This window comes from Orcinus orca, chromosome 3, assembly GCF_937001465.1.
Source record: "Orcinus orca chromosome 3, mOrcOrc1.1, whole genome shotgun sequence".
Classification (NCBI taxonomy): domain Eukaryota; kingdom Metazoa; phylum Chordata; class Mammalia; order Artiodactyla; family Delphinidae; genus Orcinus; species Orcinus orca.
In genome coordinates this window covers 90,487,216-90,508,393 of record NC_064561.1, presented here as the reverse complement: position 1 = coordinate 90,508,393, position 21,178 = coordinate 90,487,216, and the positions used below count along the sequence as shown (strand labels likewise).

The window sequence follows — 21,178 nt, the reverse complement described above, 5'->3', positions numbered from 1 at the left end:
TTAGATCAGTATTTGGTGTTTACATTAATTTCTTGTGTAAACATCCTCAGCTGAACCATGTTGTAAACTGTGCTTAGTTTTTCCTTTCCTGACATTTCATTTTCCTTGCGGATTCAGTCGCCTTTTCCTTTGATCAAGTTTTATTTACTTATCACTAATTCATGTCTTTGCCAGTTGTCTCAGTCATGTACATCTTCTATCAGTTTCATGTTCCTGAAGAAATCCCTCCTGGAATCCTTTGACTAGGTCCAATCTGGACCTGTTTTATGGCAGTCATATTAGGATCTTTGTTATCTTAGGTATTCCTTTTGCCTATTCCTGTGTTGGATCCCTTGTTGCTTGATTTTTTTGGTTTATTACCTTACCATGGTGGAGCTTACAGGAGTTATCCTCCAGTAACTTCTTGAGAAAGGTCATGGGAGGTAGATTTTTTTTGAGATCTTGCATGAAAGAGTATAACTTTACATTGACTGCCTATAGAATTCTTGGTTGGAAATAACTTTTCCTCAGAATTTTGGTGGCATTGCTCTATTACCTTTTAGTTTCCAGTATTGTTATCGAAAAGCCTGATGCAATTCTGATTACCTGTTCTTTGTGTATGATCTGTTTTTACTGTCCAGAAAATATGTAGAGTCCTGTTTGTCAGCAATTTCTAAAGTTTCATAGACCCTTGCTATGAGTCTGTTTTCATTAGTTGTGCTGGATCCTTGATGGGCTCTTTAATTCTGGAAGTTCTTGTTTTCTTTCCTTGAAAAATTTCTCAGTTTGCTCTCTGCTCTTTTTGAATCTCCTTTTATTCAGCATTCCTCTGGACTGTTGTCCTACTTTTGTTATCCTTTCTCTTCTATTTTCTGTCTTTCCGCCCTTTGGTCCTATTTTTTGAATGATTTTCTCACTTTATTTTCCATCCTTTCCCCCAAATTTTAAAATTTCTCTGTATATTTTTAATTTACGTGAACTCTTTTAAAAAATTTTCTGAATGTTACTGTTTTGTGTTATGCTGTTCCTGTTTCCTAGTTGGATTATCTTTTCTTATCTCTCTGGTATTAATGATATATACTTAAAATTTTTCTTCTTCCTACTTGGTTTGTTTCCTCTCAGTTGCTTTTCTCCCCTACTTTTGTCCTTAGCTTTTATGTTCGAGCTGTCTTCCGATGTCCACTAATCTTTGGTTGACTTCTGTGTAAAGATAGGGTACTGAAAACTAATTGGAAACGCTGAATCCATGAGTAGAAGTTATCTGTATGAGCTTTACTTGAGACAGTGTGGCTAGGCAGTTTAGCTAGGGTTACAATTGCTGTAACAACAATCCCCCCAGTCTTAGTACCTTAACACAATAAAAGAATATTTCTCACTCACATAAAGTATAGTATTGGTGTTTCTGATCAGCTAGAACCTTCTTTGTGGGCATTTATTTGTCATACTTGAGATGATGTTAACGGAACTTCTGCATCTAGTTAACATGGAAGATTGTGCAGGAATTTTTATGAGTGAGGCTTAGATGGTACATTGTTTTCTTTAATTTATTTTATTAATTTATTTTTGGCTGCATTGGGTCTTCATTGCCACATGTGGGCTTTCTTTAGTTGCAGCGAGCAGGGGCTACTCTTTGTTGTGGTGCGCAGGCTTCTCGTTGCGGTGGCTTCTCTTGTTGCAGAGCACAGGCTCTAGGCACGCGGACTTCAGTAGTTGTGGCATGTGGGCTCAGTAGTTGTGGCTCACGGGCTCTAGAGCACAGGCTCAGTAGTTGTGGCACACGGGCTTGAAGATCCCAGCAGGTGGGATCTTCCCGGACCAGGGCTTGAACATGTGTCCCCTGCATTGGCAGGAGGATTCTTAACCACTGCACCATCAGGGAAGCCCCTAGATGGTCTATTTTTTAAAAAAAAAATTTTATATTTTTAAAATTAAAAGAAGTTTTTTTTGAAGTATAGTTGATTTACAATTTTGTGCCAGTCTCTGCTGTACAGTGAAGTGACACAGTTAAACACATGTAGACATTCTTTTTCTTACATTCTTTTCCATTATGGTTTATCACAGGATATTGAATATAGTTCCCTGTGTTATACAGTAGGAGCTTGTTTATCCATTCTATATATAGTAGTTTATATCTGCTAATCCCAAACTCCCAGTACTTCCCTCCCCCACCCACCTCCCCCTTGGCAACCACAGGTCTGTTCTCTATGTCTGTGAAACTGTTTCTGATTTGTAGATAGGTTCATTTGTGCCATACTTTAGATTCTACATATAAGTGATATCATATGGTGATATCATATCATTTGTCTTTCTCTTTCTGACTTCACTTAGTATGATAATCTCTTGTTGCATCCATGTTGCTGCAAATGGCATTATTTTGTTCTTTTTATGGCTGAGTATTTTTCCATTGTGTATATGTACCACATCTTCTTTATCCATTCATCTGTCCATGGACATTTAGGTTGTCTCCATGTTTGGGCTATTGTGAATAGTGCTGCTATAAACATATGGGTGCATGTATCTGTTTGACTTATAGTTTTGTCCAGGTATATGTCCAGGAGTGGGATTGTTGGATCATATGGTAATTCTATTTTTAGTTTACTGAGGAACCTCCGTACTGTTCTCCATAGTGGCTGCACCAGCTTATCAATACATTGGCACCAACACTATAGGAGGGTTCCTCTTTCTCCACACCCTTTGTAGACTTTTTAGTGATGGCCATTCTGACTGGTGTGAGGTGGTACTTCACTATAGTTTTGATTTGCATTTAAAGAAGACATACAGATGACCAGTAGGTACATGGACAGTGTATTTTTAACAACTGGCTCACCTGGGAGGAAAGAACTCTATTTTGTAGTATTGGCTACATGATGTAAGTACTCCATTATGGTCAGTTTCATGCTACCAGCATGATGTAGTGACATCATGTGACTGAATGCAGAAATGGGAAGAGATAACGCACTGTTGTTTTCAATTGTGCCAGCTCTGGTATACCACTGCAACTGCCTACCACATCACATTGTCCAAAACTGAGTTGTATGGCTCCCTTAAATTCAAGGGAGAGTGGAAAATATTCTTGAATTGTGTGCTTGGGAAGTAGAGTTTGGTGAACAGATAACAGTTTCTGCCGAAGTTGGAACCTCCAATGTCATTAACTTTAGATCTAGGTACAGTTCCTGGAGAAGTTTGTTCCAGGCTTTAGCCTGGAGGCTGACGAAGGCCTAACTGTAGGAATTCTGGAAACTGATTGAAGAAAAGGACTAGGGATTTCAACATCTGGCTTGTTGACATTTTCTTAACCCCCCTGTTTTCAGTATGGCCTGGTATTCACTTATACTGCTGCTCTAACAAATGACCACAAACTCAGTGACTTAAAAACAACACAAATTTGCAGGCATACCTCATTTTATTGCACTTTGCTTTATTGCACTTTACAGATACTGTATTTTTTACAGATTGAAGATTTGTGGCAACCCTGCCTCAAGCCAAGTCTATTGGCGCCATTTTTTCTAACAGCATTTGCTCACTTGTGCCTCTATGTCGTATTTTGGTAATTCTCGCAATATTTCAAAAGTTTTCATTATTATTATCTTTGTGACAGTGATCTGTGGTAGTGATCATTGATGTTACTGTTGTAATTGTTTTGGAATGCCACGAACCACACACACATGAGAGCGAACCAAATGTGTGTGTTCTGACTGCTCCACTCACTAGCCAATCCCCTATCTCTCTCCCACTTCTTGGGCCTCCCTGTTCCCTGAGACACAGCAATATTGAAATTAGACAAGTTAATAATCTGACAGTGGTCTCTAAGTTCAAGTGAAAGGAGGAGTTGCATGTCTTTCACTTTAAATCAAAAGCAAGATATGATTAAGCTTAGTGAGGAAGGCATGTTGAAAGCTAAGGTAGGCTGAAAGCTTAGCCTCTTGCACTGGTTAGCCAAGCTGTGAATGCAAAGGAAAAGTTCTTGAAGGAAATTAAAAGTGCTACTGCAGTGAGCACACGGATGATAAGAAAGTGAAACAGCCTTATTGCTGATGTGAAGAAAGTTTAGTGGTCTGAATAAAAGGTCAAACCAGCCATAACGTTCCCTTAAGCCAAAGCCTAGTCCAGAGCAAGGCACTAACTCTTCAACTCTATATGAAGGCTGAGAGAGGTGAGGATGCTGCAGAAGAAAAGTGTGAAGCTAGCAGAGGTTTAAGGAAAGAAGCCATCTCCATAACATGAAAGTGCAAGTTGAAGCATCAGATGCTGATGTAGAAACTACACTGAGTTATCCCGAAGATCTAACTAAGATAATGAACGAAGGTGACTGTACTAAACAACAGATTTTCAGTGTAGACAAAAGAGCCTTCTGTTGGAAGAAGATGCCATCTAGGACGCGCCTGGCTTCAACGATTCAAAGGATAGGCTGACACTTTTGTTGGGGGCCAAGGTAGCTGGTGACTTTGTTGAAGCCAGTGCTCATTTACCACTCCAAAAATCCTAGGGCCCTTAAGAATTATGCTAATATTATGCTAAAATTGTACTACTCTCCTTGTGTTCTATAAATGGAACAACAAAGCCAGATGACAGCACATCTATTTACAACATGGTCTACTGAATTTATTTTAAGCCCACTGTTAAGACCTACAGTCCAGAAAAAAAAAGATTCCTTTCAAAATATTACTGCTCATTGACAGTGCAGCAGGTTACCCAAGAGCTGTGATGGAGATGTACAGTGAGATTCATGTTATTTTCATGCTTGCTAATACAGTGTCCATTCTGCAGCCCACAGATCAAGGAGTCATTTTGACTTTCAACTCTTCTTCTTTAAGAAATACATTTTGTAAGGCTATAGCTGCCATAGATGGTGATTCCTCTGATGGATCTGAGCAAAGTCAGTTGAAAACCTGGGAAGGACTCACCATTCTAGATGCCAGTAAGAACGTTATGATTCATGAGAAGAGATCATAATATCAACATTCACAGGAGTTTGGAAGAAGTTGATTCCAGCCTTCATGGATGACTTGCAGGGGAGGGATTCAAGGCTTCAGTGGAGGAAATAACTGTAGCTGTGGTGGAAATAGCAAGAGAACTAGAATTAGAAGCAGAGCCTGAAGATGTGACTGAATTGCTGCAGTCTCATGATAAAAAACTTGAGTGGATGAGGAGTTGCTTCTTAAGGATGAGCAAAGAAGTGATTTCTTGAGATAGAATCTACTCCTGGTGAGGATTCTGTAAAGATTGTTGTTATGACAACAAAGGACTTAGAATAATTCATAAACTTAGTTGATAAAGTATTTGCAGGGTTTGAGAGGACTGACTCCAATTTTGAAAGAAGTTCTCCTGTGGGTAAAATGCTATCAAGCAGCATTGCATGATTCCTTCTTTATGAAAGGAAGAGTCCATCAACGAGGCAGACTTTACTGTTGTCATATTCTAAGAAATTGGCACAGTCACCCCAACCTTTAGCAGCCACCGTCCTGAGAAGTCAGCAGCCACTGAGGCAAGACCCTCCACCAGCAAAAAGATTATGATTCATGGAAAGCTCAGATGATAGTTAGCATTTTTTAACAATAAAGTATTTTTAAATTAAGGTATGTACATTTTTTTAGACATAATGCTGTTGCACACTTAGTAGACTACTGTATAGCTTAAACATAACATATACTCACTGGGAAACCAAAATATTCATGTGACTCTCTTTATTATATTTGCTTTATTGTGGTCTAGAACCAAACCTTCAGTATCTCCAAGGTTTGCCTTTATATACATCACATTTTATTTTCTTTACCCATCCATGGACACCGTTGGACACTTAGGTTGTTCCCATATATTGGCTATTGTGTATAATGTCCTAATGAACATGAGAGTGTTTTTATCTTTTCAAGTTAGTATTTTCATTTTCTTCAGATGAAAACTTGAAAGTGGAATTGCTGTGTCATGTGGTAGTTCTATTTTTAATTTTTTGAGGAACGTCCATACTGGTTTTCATAGCAGCTGCACCAATTTACATTCCCACCAACATACACAAGGGTTCCATTTTGTCCACCTCCTCGCCAATACTCATTATTTTTAGCATCTTTATAATAACCATTCTAATAGGTGTGAAGTGATACTTCATTGTGGTTTTAATTTGCATTTCCCTGATGATTAGTGGTGTTGAGCATCTTTTCATGTACCTTTTGGCCATCTGTATGTCTTCCTTGGAAAAATCTCTATTTAGATTTTCTGTCCTAATTTTTAAAATTGGAGTGCTTCTGTATTTTTGCTACTGAGTTGTATAAGTTCTTTATATATTTTGGATATTAAGCTCTTATCAGGTATACAATTTGCAGATATTTTCTTCCATTCAGCAGGTTACCTATTTGTTGATGGTTTTCTTTGCTATACAGAAACTTTTTAGTTTGATGTATTCCAGGTCTTATATTTTGCCAAGTCATTTTTCTATTGGGATGTTTATCTTTTTCTTACTGGCATTTAAGTGTTCTTTATGTATGCTAGCAACTATTCCTTTGTCAGTTTTTATGTATTGCAGATATGTTTGTCATGTTTGTAGCTCTCTTAATTCTTTTTTCTGGTGTCATTTGAGCATTAAAAGTGCTTACTGGGCTTCCCTGGTGGCACAGTGGTTAAGAATCCTCCTGCCAATGCAGGGGGCATGGTTTTGAGCCCTGGTCCGGGAAGATCCCACATGCAGTGGAGCAACTGAAGCCTGCACGCCTAGAGCCCATGCTCCACAACAAGAGAAGCCACCGCAGTGAGAAGCCCATGCACCGCAACAAAGAGTAGCCCACACTTGCCACAACCAGAGAAAAATCCACACGCAGCAACAAATACCCAACGCAGCCAAAAATAAAATAAATAAATTTAAAAAGTTTTAAAAAAAAAGTGCTTAGTTTTGATGTGATCAAATTTGCCAACCTTTTCCTTTATGGTTATCGTTATTTGTGTCTTATTTGAAAGTCCAACACTATTACAATGTTATAAAGATATTCTTCTGTATTATATTTTTAAATTTTTGTAGCTTCTCCATTGACATTTATTTTTAATCAATCTGGGATTGATTTTTGAGTATGTGAGAGCTAGAAGTTCATTGTATTAGAACAAAAAGAAAAATTTTTATCCTGGCACCATTTATGGAAATGCCCTTCCATCCTTGCTAATCTGCAGTGAGTATTCTGTTTTAAATTAAATAACTGTATTTATATGTGGGTGTGTTTCTGGTTCCATCAGTCAATTTCCCTATTTCTGCACCAATATCTTGCCTTAATTACTGTGGCTTTACAATAATTCTTAATCTGGTCAGCAGGTTCTCTTATATTCCACTTGAGAGTGTCTTGTTATTCTAGTCCTCTGATTTCATATGTAAGTCATGAGAGGAGTCATACTTGGAGTCATAATCCAGTTTTCAAGTTCTCCCCCTACACCCTTGTTGGGATTTTGATTAGAATTGCCTTAAGTCTTTGGAGCATTTTGGGGAGATTGAGTATCTTTATAATATTGAATCATTCAATCTATAAGCATTGTACATTTTTTTATTTACTTAGGTATTCTTTAGTTTTTTCAGTAAAGTTTTACATTTTTCTCTTGCATTTTTTATTGTTGTTTCCTTTATTCCTGCATGGTTTTTGATGGTATCTTTTTAAAATTATATTTTACAACTCATACTTGCAGAAGGTTAGAATGGCAGTAGAATTTTATATAATGTCTTTCTTTGTGTTCTTATTAAAACCTTTTACTAATTACAACACTTCTGTGTAAATTATGTTGGATTTTCTATGTGGAAAATCTTTTCATCTGTGACTGACAGTTTTGTTTCTTCCTTTGAAACTAATCCTTTGAAATTTGTTAATCATTTCCATGATTTTCTTTATAGTTTTATTTTTATCACCCCCAAATTTCTGTCACTACGTAATATTTAGTTTTGCCTGTTTTTGAATTTTATACTAATGGAATGATTACATATCATTCTGGTACTTACTTTTTTCCCCTGCTGTAGAGTGAATTGTGTACCCTCCAAATCCACATGTTGAAGCCCTAACCCTCAATTTGATGGTGTTTGGGATTGGAACTTTGGGAGATAATTAGGTTTAGATGAGATTATAAGGGTGGGGACCTCATGATGTGATTAGTGCCCTTACCAGAAGAGATACCAGAGAACCTGTTCTTGCTGTTTTTCCCCATAAGAACATGTAAGGACACAGTGAGAAGGTGGTTGTCTTCCAGCCAAGAAGAGATCACTCACCAGAACCCAACTATGCTGGCACCTCAGTCTTGAACCTTTAGCCTCCAGAATTGTGAGAAAATAAATTTGTTAGTTAAACCATCAGTCTATGGTATTTTTTTAATGGCAACTTGAGCTGTGGTAACTCTTTTTTTCCACATTAAACTTTTGAGAATCATTCATATTGATGGGTATAATATACTGATTTAATTTTTACTGCTTATAGGATTCTATTTTATAAGCATACCACAGGGACTTCCCTGTTGGCATGGTGGTTAAGAATCCGCCTGCTAATGCAGGGGACATGGGTTCGAGCCCTGGTCCGGGAAGATCCCACATATCGTGGAGCAACTAAGCCCGTGCACCACAACTACTAAGCCTGTGCTCTAGAGCCCACGAGCCACAACTACGGAAGCCCGCATGCCTAGAGCCCATGCTCCACAACAAGAGAAGCCACCGCAATGAGAAGCCCACGCACCGCAACACTCGCCGCAACTAGAGAAAGCCTGCATGTAGCAACAAAGACCCAATGCAGCCAAAAATTAATTAATTAATTAAAAAAGCGTACCATAATTTATATGTCGTTGGTGGACATTTGGGTTGTTTTCAGCTTTTTGTTGTTGTTATGGTGCTTTTATGAACATTCTTCTTTGTGCTTCTTGGTATACAGGTTAAGAATTTATTATATATATGTAGTTGGCCAATTTTCTATTGTTTTTGACCTTCAAAAACAATGGTTTCACGTGGGTTATCATTGTACCTAGGAGTGAGTGCTGGATTGTAAAACTTTTTGCCCAAGTGGTTATACCACTTACCTTCCCACTGGTAGGATGAGTTTCTTTGACTCCACATCTTTGTCAACATTTGGTAGTGTCATAATTTTACATTTTTGCTAATATGGTACGTGTGGAGTTATCTCATTGTTACTTTAACTTGTGTTTCACTTCATTACTAATGAGGTTTACCATCTTTTTATTTGTTTATGGACCATCATATTTTCTTTCCTGTGAAATTCTTGTTCATGATTTTGCCCAGTTTTCTATTGCAGTGTTTGAGAAGCTGACTCTTTTTTACTGGGATATGAATTGCTTGGTGAATTTAATAAATATTAGTGAATCAATTCTTAGTTTTAGGCAGCGCTTATATAAAAATGAGTAAGGTGGATAGACTCTTACTTCAATTTGCATTTAGTTAAACTTACTTAATTGGAAGCTCCAAACTTCTGTACTTTCTTCCATTAAAATATAGATTAGCTACGTGAATTATTTATAATTTCATCTCTTTATTTCAATTTACTCATTTGTAAAACAACGGGCTTTGACTAGTTAATATCTAGTGTCCCTTTTACTAGTGTCTATAATTCATGTGTCTGATATTTTTCTTGTTGGTTTCTGAAGCTGAGAAATAAGTTTTAGTGAAGTGGTAAACTATAAAGTGCTGATTTTTTGTTTTGTTTTTAATTTAAAAATGTTGGGTTTTGTTTCTTTTAAGGTATGATAGGTTAGTTCTCCAAGGACTGCGCTCTTAGATGAATTTCCCAGACAGATACTACTACCTTTTATTTTTTTAATTCTTATAATGCTGTTAAACCTAGAAATTAGATCCTAACATATATGAATTATTCTTTCTCAGAGTGAAGATACACAACAGCAAATCATCAGGGAGACATTCCATTTGGTATCTAAGAGAGATGAAAATGTTTGTAATTTCCTAGAAGGAGGATTGTAAGTAAAGCATTTCATGGACATTTCTAATCTTTGACTATATGAATAAAATATATACTGTTTAATCATTTTATCTTAAAATTTCCTGATTTGATTAATTGGATTGGGGGAATTAATTACCATTTATGTTAACTATAAATCTAACTTAAATAATTTTTGAAGATATTTAATCTTTTTCTTTTAAAAATTTATAAAGGCATTTTATATAAAGGTAATATATTCATATGGCAAAAATTCAAACATTACATGGAAGTATAAATTGTAGACCAAGTCTTCCTCCTCCAGCTTTAGTCCTTCTTCCCAGTTTCTTGTGTATCCTTCTAGAAAATTAATTTTGCACTAACATATAAAAGTATAACCTTAAAAATTTTTACTTATGGGATCACACATGTATGCTGGTTTTCGTGTTGCTTGTTTGCACTTATACTTTGAAAAACTCTGCATATAAACCCATCTAAAGCAAACTCATTCTTTTTAATGGCTACAAGAGTACTCCTTAGGGTGAATGGACCTGTTTTCCTAAGAATTTAGATAGCACCCTTTATTTTATATTATGATCAATTCTGACGTCTGCTTTTCAAATATATGTGTGTGTCTAGATAGACAGATTCGAATTCAGCTAAGACTTTTCTATTTTTAAAATGAATAAATAAAAATTGCTTATGATTAGTTTGCCAACTATTGTAAATAGTTTTAAATTAATGGGTTTCATGAAAATAATTTGTTCTCATATAGTTTCATAAACATTCCTTCCCGTGTTTATATGTTTAATTTCTTAACAAGATATTTCCTCAGTGACAATTCAAAAACTAAACTTTAGCTGAACCTCATTATGAATAATCAGAGATTAGTCTGAGAAACCTACACTTTTCTGTATTTTTAAGGTGTATGATGCATATTATGGAAAACAGTTTTCATAATACAGAATTCATTCTTACCTGACTATAAATTACTTTTTATCATGTAGAAAGTTTACTTGCATTTCTTGAAAGGTTATATCATACTGCTCTTAAATTTGCAAATACACACCTATGATTTGTAAATTTTGCTGTTAACTCGAGGCCTCCAATTTAATAGTTGAGACAGATGTACTTGCTTTCTGTTTTTGTATTTTAATTGTACTTTACTTATCTCTCTTAAACTGTAGTTGAGTTGTGTTTGCCATTACCATCGTTTTCCTTTATCTCAGCTCCTTAATCTTCTAACCTCATAGGAAATTAATCACCCAGCACAGTGCAAGAAATTGATTGGTCTAACCAGGGCACTGTTTGAACTAGGAAGTATGACTTGAGTTCGTAATTATTCTTTTCCAACCTTACAAAAAGTAGAAAGCAAATATTGCATCAGAGATGAGGCTACACATCTGGTTTAGTCCTAGTTTTGTTACTAACAAGCTGGTTTTCTTGGTTAGGTCACTTAAATTCTTTGTACCTCAGTTTTCTCTTCTTATGTTAAATAAGATATTTGGACTAAGGATTTCTAAAATTCTGTAGCTTTTATGTCGTGTATTGCATTCTATACAAGAATTTGTATCAGTATTGTACTATAGTATAAAGATGAAATTATAACAAAACGTGTACTCATATTAATATTTTGTTTTCTTTTAATAACTTTAATTGTCTTTTTTTTTTTGCGGTATGCATGCCTCTCACTGCTGTGGCCTCTCCTGTTGTGGAGCACAGGCTCCGGACACGCAGGCTCAGCGGCCATGGCTCACGGGCCTAGCCGCTCCGCGGCATGTGGGATCTTCCCGGACCGGGGCACGAACCCGTGTCCCCTGCATCAGCAGGCGGACTCTCAACCACTGCACCACCAGGGAAGCCCTAATTGCCATTTTGAAACTTACAGTTTTCAAAAATTTGGTCTTCTTTTAAAGCAGATCCAAACAAAAATTTAAGATAATCACTAAATGGCAGATTCAGGATGAAGTAAAGTCTGCTGTTGCTGCTTTTGTCCCTTTTAAGGAACAGTTGCAATGATAGTCTATAAATACAACTCAGAGAATCTTTCAAGTGCTTGTACATATTTTTAAATTGCATACCTTTTCTAGATAGTAGGAGTTTTTAATTCTTGTCAAAGATCATTTTCACTTTTGGTATTAGAGGATATAAAGTAGTAAAAAATAATGAGTGTGTATGTAGAGAAGTTGTTTCTACAAAACTTGTGAATTTAGTATTACTTTTATTGAGTGACAAATAGGGACTTCCCTGGCAGTCCAAAAAAAAAAAAAAAAGAAATAGGTGTTATTTTCCTTTGTCTTGTTTGAATGTTCAGTTAGCTCTGATTACACTTAGCCTTGATTTTTTTATGTTTCATTAGTGTTAAAGGGTCTTTTGAGAAGGTGAATGAATTGTTGTAAGCTTAACTATGGAACAGTTAAACTGTATTTAGAAAAATAAAAGGTGTTTGTAATGATCCCTGAATTATTATTTTTAAAATGCTGAAATTCCAGTCAACATAAATAAAAATATTTGGCAAAAGGATTGAGTATCTGTTAGCTCAGTTTTCTTGCATTTATATTCCAAAACAAAATGTGTTTTTGGAGAAGATCTTGATGGTAAATATGTCCAAAACTTAAGAAGAAATGTCATTTTTTTTTCCTATTTGATAATCAGTGTTAAGCTGTGTAACTTACTGTGACCTATGGAGTTAAATCTAGTAAGCTCTTAAAAATGCCCTATGATCTCATTTCTGCCTACTTCTCTGACCTAATTGCTTACTAATCTTTCATTGATCGCAGGCCTTCTTTTTCTTTCTTGAACACAGATATTTCGTTCTTGATGAAATTGCCTTTTTATTAGTTTACCTTTGCCTGAAATGCTCTTCTCTAAATTTTTTCATGGCACGTTCCTTATCATTAGATCTCAGCCTAAACATCAACTCTTTTAACACCCAATAGGAAGTAGCAAACCCATCAATGTGGCATCATCCTCTTTTGATTCTCTAAGTAGTCCCTTCCACTCTGATAATATTTTCTTTGTTTGTTTATTGCTCCTTACCCACTCTCAGTACCTGGCACATAGTAAGTACTCAGTAAATAATTGAATGAATGAATGAACTAATATTAAGCATCGGCATCTTTTACTTGGCTTCTCTGAGGAAAACAACCATCTAGTTCACTTGAATGCTGTGTCATTAAATGTTACCTTTCTTTTTGTAGAAGGTTTTAAACAAATTGTCAGTTTTCTTGAACTAATGAAAATGTTTTTTATTTTGTAGCTATAACATTCCATTTGTTTTGTTTTGTCATTTAGATTAATTGGAGGATCTGACAACAAACTGATTTATAGACATTATGCAACATTATATTTTGTCTTCTGTGTGGATTCTTCAGAAAGTGAACTTGGCATTTTAGATCTAATTCAAGTAAGTTAACACTTGCCTCTTACTGTATTAAACAACAATTTTGGCATTTCAATTTTTTAAAACGTCTGTGTTCTAAATTTTCTAAAATGATGTTTTGTTTGGTAAGAAATAAGTGTTCCATAGTAGATGTTGGGTGGATAAAAGAGGGATGAGGGATGTAGCACAGAGTCATTTAATCTAATTAAGACTAACTGCAACTAATTTCCTCATGCCCTTTTTTCCTGTTCATGTAAGTCACACAAAAACCCCAACACTCATAGGTCTTTTACCATATGTATCCAGATCTAACCCCCAAACCCACCCCTTTCTATCTCCTGAAAATCTTTCATAATGGCCCTGGAACTCAAGGTCAGTCATCAGCAAATTTCTCCTTATCTTCAACCTCTTCTGTTAATATTATCTTCACCTTTTTTGCTGTAGGTTAAATCTGGCTTCCCTGATGAAACTACCTGCCACCCTCGCAAGCAGTAGCAGTCTTCTCTTTCGCTTTCTTCATGCCATTGAGTCTGGAGGGTGTTCTCTTTGCTTCTCATTACATTTTCCAGACCTTTTTATCTTCTAAAACATCTCCAGACTTTATCTCATGTTCTCAAACTATACCTACTTCTACCAATCCGGTTGCAGTAATCTCTCATTCCCACTCCCTATTCATTGGAGATTTTGTCAAAAACTTTCAGTGGTCTGAGATTTTACTCTACCTGCAAGCTAACAAGTTTAACTACCACAGTTTCATGGATGCTGACAGAAGATGGGAGATTTCGGGGCCAGAAACAAAGGACTTTATTTCTGACAGCCAAAGCAATAGTCAAAGTGACAGCATTTGCTTACACTGGTTACTCAAGTCCCAGTTCCTAAAGTGTGACTTGATAAGGTGCAGGTAAGACCTGCACACACAGTAGATTGAGATATAGGAGAGGAAGCCCAAGCTTAGTGAACTGGAATCTTTTATAACGGACACGAAGCATATCTGCCCATGTCCTGGAGGAAGAGAATATCTTCCAAGCAAAGTATAGATAAACTTACCCTTTGCTTTGGAGGGAAACACTATCTATTTTCCAGGGCTGTTGGCTATACGAGCTTGCTTGAAAAGATAATCCACAATAAAGGCAGTCAGTACCTCTGTTCACATGGTGTGCAGGAATGGAACACCTATGGAGAATTGTCTCCTAACAGATTTTAGTTCTTAGTTCACTGACATTCACTCCAGTACTACTTGTGTTATAATTCTTGGTTATTTCAACGTTCATGTGGATAGTTCATTCAGTACACTGGTATCTTCAAACTGGAATTCCTCTTCTCCAACGAATTTTGCCCATTACCCCACTTCACTGTTCATTTCTAGACCATGTCTTTATCCAGACTTAAGTCCCTCCATCATCTTAATTTCACAGTTTCCACTCTCTGCTACCATCTCTTATCTTTTCTTATCACAATTACTGTTACTCCAACAGTTCTTTGAGCCCATTGGGACCTTCAGTCCCTTTTTTTGTTGGGTTTTTTTTTTGAGGATAAAAATTTTTATTGACAGTTTTCTAGGTATAGTTGTACATTTTTGAACTGTTCAATGTTTATTAATAGATAAATGGCAGCTTTAGAAAAATAGACATGTTTATATCCAGAATCCTGTATTCTCTTCCTGTGTTCCTTATATCTTTTCAGTGTGTCTTTGGGACCTTCTGTCTTTTAAATCTATCTTCTCACTGTCCCTCATCCTCCTGATGTCTTACTCTCCTTGCCCAGCTTAAGCTCCATGGTCAATCATGATAATCATAGGCTTGTATATACTCAGCTCTTTGCCTGAATCCACACATATGAACATACGTAGAGAAAAAAAAGATAACCATACATGCTGGCCTCACTTTAAATTCATGATCTCTGACCTCAGTGATTCCTTAATGCTACCCAGTAATCACATTATATTTCCCTGGTCATTTCACTCTCCCACACTCTTAGACAACTGCTGATACATTCTCCTCCCCTCTCAAACCTGTAGCACTTCTAACATGTAGCTTCCAAGTTCACTAGGCAATCAGAAGGGAACTTCTACAGACTCTGTTATCTGTGTCCTTGTACTCTCTTCTATAAGAGATGAATGAACTTTGCTCTTGGCTAAGGCCAACTCACCCACTTATATACTAGTTTACTTCTTCCTCATTGCTCTAGCATTTTTCTCTCTTCAGTATCATTTTTTCCTCTCTTCTAGATCATTCCCACTAGTCTATAATATGTTAATATGTTCTTCCATCTTAAAAAAAAAAAATTCTGTCCCTACTTCCTTCTCCAGCCACTGCCTCATTTCTTTCCCTCTCTTTATAGCAAAACACTTTCTGTATGCAATGTCTCAAATTTTTCTTCTCCCATTCTTTCTTGAACACATTCTAATCAGGTTTTTCAGCTTTACTGTTGCTGAATCCAAAGGTTCTCATCAGTCCTCCTTTATTTGATTAAGATTGTTTATTACTCTCTTCTTCAAGAAATATCTTCTTCACTTGGCTTCTAGGATACCTGGTTTGCATCCTACTACTTTAGTTGCTCCATTTTAGTTTCTTGATCTCCCTTATGTCTTCTTCTTTGGCAAATCCTGTTGATTATGCAGAATCCACTTACTGCTCTCTGCACTGCCTCCACATGGGTCCACGCCACCATCAGCTCTTGCCTGGACTATGTCAGTAGTTTTCTGACTGGTCTTCCTGCTTCCACTGTCCTTTCCTTTTTGTCTTTTCTTAGTAAAACAGCCGGAGTGATACTATTCAAATATGTTACATTTTATACTTTTCCATTTTGAGTTCTTCAATGGCTTCCCGTCTCACTAAGAGTAAAAGCCAAATTCCTTACAAATGACCCATGAGGCCTCACATGATCTGACTCCCCTTGCTGAACCCTACTACTTATCTTACTTCATTTTCTACTCTTTTCCCCTTTGCTCCATCGACACTGGCCTCCTTGTTCCTCAGATATACCAGCATACTTTTACCTCAGAGCCTTTGTACTTGCTGATCTTCCTACCTACATTGTTCTCCCCTCATCGATTATTATTTTGATGCTGTTGCTGGTCTTAATGGTTATGATAGCATGGTTGTTATATCTTAGAAGGGAATTATATGGGGAGTTGTCAAAAAACAAATATCCTACATCATATCTGAAGTAAATTCTATCATGTATTTGTGGAAAATGGAAACTATGTCTTGTGTTTTGCAAAAGTTTTTAGCCATTATTATTTGAAATGTTGGTAATTTGTCTTGATATTAAATAAGATACAGAAAGAAGAATTTCAGGAGGATTTTCTTATTGTCCCGTTTCTAATGTAGGCTTGAACAGTTTTTATAAGAAGATCGCATTTAGTTATTACATGTTGATCTATCATGTCACAAAAAAAGAAACTTTCTGTAATTTACCTTACAAGGATGAATTCTGTCACTACCTTGAACATGTTGGAAGTTCTGTAGTTGCTGTCTTTCCCCGGTGGTTATTACAGATCATTAAATACTTAAGAGGGAGTGGTGAGCATGCATAAGTCAGGCACTTTAAAAACATTGGTTGAGTGAACAAAGAGGGAAGGGAGTACCTTATTGTTTCTGCTTCTGTTTCATGAAACAGCTATTCAGAGTTTACTTAGAACTGGTTTTCTTGCTTTGTCCATCCTCTAGTTTTGAGAAATATAATAAAAGTGGAAAATTATAAATCAAGAGAGTTTAGACCAAAGCCTCTTGGTTTTGTATTTTCTTTAGGAAATGGGTCAAGAAAATTTAGTAAACATCAACATGTGATAACTAAACACAGTTTCATTTGTTTTTTTTTGAATGTTTGTATTTTACTTTTATTTACATTTCTAGAACTGTTTAAAATACAGAAAAACACAAAGGATAAAACAATAAATACCTATATTCCTATCATCCAGAATTAAAGCTTTTTAAAAACTTTTTTTGAATTTTTTTTATTTTTGAATTTTATCATTTTGGTTTTTTGAACATTAAAAATGATATAATTCAAATGATCATTAGAAGCTTATATTTTTATGCAGAGGTTTTGTGTTTCTAAGGTATGTATGTATTATCCCAGATTTGACTTTTTACCTTATATAAAATCTGAGAGAAGGAATTCTTAGTAAATTCCATGTGGGAATTATACTGGTATGTCACCAGGTTGAATAATCAGCTTCTGTTTTGTTTTCTTTTAATTCTTTGTTAGTTGGGAAAAAAAGGTGATCTTTTTTTGTTTCTGGTGTGTACTATTTTAATGTGATATTGATTACAATATAAGCTAGTTTCAGAGTTGATAGCTAGCCTTTTTTGAAGTCCTTTCTGTTATAGCATGTTGTCATTGGAAGTGTTAAAATATTTACAGAGTGAGAATAGAAGTTAATTAAATATTAATGTTGGTTGTTTGAGTTATTTATAAGCAGTCATATTGCCCTCAATTAAGTTAGTTGCCACGCTGATATGGAGGCATAAAAGTTCACTAGATAATTCCAAATTTTGTAACAGTTTTCTGTATCACATGTAGCAATTATATCAGCATCAGCCTTGTTCAGTTATAGTTAGGAAAAAATTGAGGACTAACAACTAAACTTATCTTTAGGTTTAGAAAGATATGTTTTGACCATGGTGTTAGAATATGTATATAACTTAGAACTGTTATGTATATAGCATTTGTCAGTACTACAGTACTGAGCGTTAGACTGAGTTTTGTGAAGTTATTTTACTTATTGCTATTAGTGTTAATTTAGTATGATACTGAGCAAGTCATTTAATGTTAATAGACCTTGCATTTTTCACCTGTAAAGTACGCCTGTTTCAGTATGCTGCCTATAGACCTCATGAGTTGTTAGAAATATCAGTGAATTAAAGCAAAGTAGTAGTGGTTAAAACCTTTCAGGCCCTTCTCTGTACTGGCTATATAATTTTGGGCAAGTTATTTAACCTCTTTGACCCTGATTTTGTTCATCTGCAAAGTGGAGGTAATAATAATAATACCAACTTATAGAACATGTGAAAGCATTAAAAAAAGATGGTATATGTGAAGCCTGTCGCTAAATGACTGACCTGAAGTAGTCAGTGGTTTTTCGCTAACATTATCGTTAAAGCATGTATTTTATAAGGAAGGCGTATAATTTCAGTAGTACACAAACTGAATTGGGTAAAGAAGTCCTTTTCTTTTTCTTTTTCATTTTTACAAGAATTTGTGAATCTATTTATCCTATATGTTCTTTGATGGCTTTGAAGGAATTCTGCATTGTGATAGAATTATGTGATAAGAATAGGCTTAATTGAGGAAACTTGTAAGCCAAGAATACTTAAGAAAGATCCCCTGATCTTCCCACTATCTCATAGGAAGCTGCGCTGATGTAGATACTACTAAACATAGAATAATTTGCCAATAGAGGCCTCACCCCTCCCACTCCACATCATTTTCTTTTATTACAAGAGTAGGCTCATTGAAAGCATCCTTGTCAGTGGGGTGGCATATACATTACTTAAGCTTTGAGCTATACACGTTTAGGTGCCACGTGTCTTTAAGAGTTGCCTGGGAAAACTCCCTGACCAGCTCTTGAGAATTGCAGCTCACCTATTGGAGGATTGAGTGGGATAAACCCCTGGTCCCACGGAGAGATGAGTTCTGGTGCAGTTCCTCCTGCTGCAGAAAGAGAGAGCCCTGGCTCAATTTGTTTATTTTCCAGGCAATCCAGAGTGAATGCCCAGGATCATTTTAGGAAAATTCTATCGTGTTTACTACACCATACTGTGTTACCAGAGTATTAAAAACTTCTGTTTTTAATAATATTTGTTTCTTACATATGTAAGAAACCAAAAAATAGTTCTATAAACAATATGAATTGGACACTGTTAGAGTGATTCAGCATTCTTTTTTTAAAATTAATTTATTTTATTTATTTGTTTTTGGTTGTATTGGGTCTTCATTGCTGCGTGTGGGCTTTCTCTAGTTGCGGCTAGCAGGGGCTACTCTTCGTTGCAGTGCGTGGCCTTCTCATTGCGGTGGCTTCTCTTGTTGCAGAGCACGAGCTCTAGGCACACAGGCTTCAGTAGTTGTGGCACACGGGCTCAGTAGTTGTGGCTCCTGGGCTCTAGAGCACAGGCTCAGTAGTTGTGGCGCACGGGCTTAGTTGCTCTGCAGCATGTGGGATCTTCCTGGACCAGGGCTCGAACCCATGTCCCCTGCATTGGCAGGTGGATTCTTAACCACTGCGCCACCAGGGAAGCCCGATTCAGCACTCTTAAAATCCTTTTCCTATCTTATTTTCATTGTTGAAAAGTCTGATTTACAGTCATTGGAAATGTAATAATTCACTTTTCAGTTATTTACATTGCTGCTTCTTAATGATAAACCCAGGTAACAATTTGATGATACTTACCATTCTAATTTACATGTTCTTTTGACCTCTCAGCAGTCCTCTTGGGAGGCATTATTGTGTTTGGAGTTAGGTGGTATGGGTTTAAATATTGGCTATGTCATCTAACAGTTCTATATCTTTGAGCAAATTACTTAGTCTTATTCATCCCCAATTTTCTTGTCTGTAAATGTTGATATTCATACCTACCTTGCCAGCATTGTTATAAGAATTGGAGCTAATGTATATAAAGCAGTCAGCACAGGGCCTAGAAGATAGCAGACACATTGTTATTACTTACTTTATAGTGGTGAAGAAAGTATTTTTGAACTCAAGTACTTAAAGTCAGAATTTTGGAGCTAGAAGTAACTTAAAATTTATTTTTTTCCCCTTCAAAGTAGGTTTGAGAGAGTGAAAAACTCAGGTTATGTTGGTATTTTTCTTTGGTTTACGGTGAATTCCTTATTTCTCAGTGGAGAATAGTAGGTTTCAGGGAGGGATTGGATATAGAGGAGAAGAGTTCCTTTTGAGCTTGGTTTTTCAAAAATTTTTTTCTTTAAAAATTAAAAAAAAACTTTTCACATTGAAATTATTTCAGACTTAGAAAAGTGGCAAATATAATGCAAAGAATTTTTGCATACTGTATCTTCATCCAGATTCCTCAAATTTAACATCTTCCATAACCTCAAGTAGGTAATTAAAATCAGGAAATTTACATTGATAGGATACTATTATCTAATCTGTAGATCTTATTTAAAATTTGCCAGTTGTCCCATTAATGTAATTTTTCTTGTTTAGAGTTCAATTCAGGTTACATAGAGTGTTAGTTTTCTTATCTCCTAAGTTTCCTTTACTCGGTTATAGTTCTTCATCTGTCTTCCATTCATGTCTTTCTTACCTTGATCCTTTGAAGAGTATTAGACAATTATTATTATTATTTTTTTTTGCGGTACGCGGGCCTCTCACTGCTGTGGTCTCTCCCGTTGTGGAGCACAGGCTCCGGACGCGCAGGCTCAGCGGCCATGGCTCACGGGCCCAGCCGCTCCGCGGCATGTGGGATCCTCCCGGACCGGGGCACGAACCCATGTCCTTTGCATTGGCAGGCGGACTCTCAACCACTGCGCCACCAGGGAAGCCCGTAGCCAGCTATTTTGTAGAGTATTCCTCAGTTTGGATTTGATGTTTCTTAATGATTAAATTCGGATTATGTATTTTCGAATATCACAAGTGATGTTATGTCCTTCTCAGTGCATCATATTCAGGAGATACATGATATCATTTTACCCCATTACTTGTGGTATTTATTCTGATTCCTTGGTTAATGAGGTGCCTGCCAGGTTTACCTACTTAAACTTCCATTTTCCCTTTGTGCTTAGAAGTATCTTATGGGGAATAATTTTGAGTATATAAATATCCTTTTTCTAATCATAATTTGGTCATTACTTTTAGCATCTGTTGATGATTCCTGCCTGAAAGAATTATTGTGGTGTTTGCCAAATAGTGATTTTCCCATCATGATTTCTATACTTATTAGTTGCTATTCTGTAAGGAAAAGCT

At 36.2% G+C, this 21,178-nt stretch overlaps 1 protein-coding gene across 8 annotated transcripts in view; it reads left to right on the top strand.

Moving 5' to 3' along the window:
• Positions 1-21,178, top strand: part of AP3S1 (adaptor related protein complex 3 subunit sigma 1) — a 138,380-nt gene that overhangs the window by 14,567 nt on the left and 102,635 nt on the right. For 7 of the 8 annotated variants that reach the window (XM_049707645.1, XM_049707647.1, XM_049707648.1 and 4 more), the window contains exons 2-3: positions 9,818-9,909; positions 13,164-13,275. The exons of the other annotated variant lie outside the window; for it this stretch is intronic. In XM_049707645.1, the coding sequence (XP_049563602.1) occupies positions 9,818-9,909; positions 13,164-13,275 (204 nt within the window). The remainder of the gene's footprint in view (positions 1-9,817; positions 9,910-13,163; positions 13,276-21,178) is intronic. 8 annotated transcript variants of the gene reach the window in all.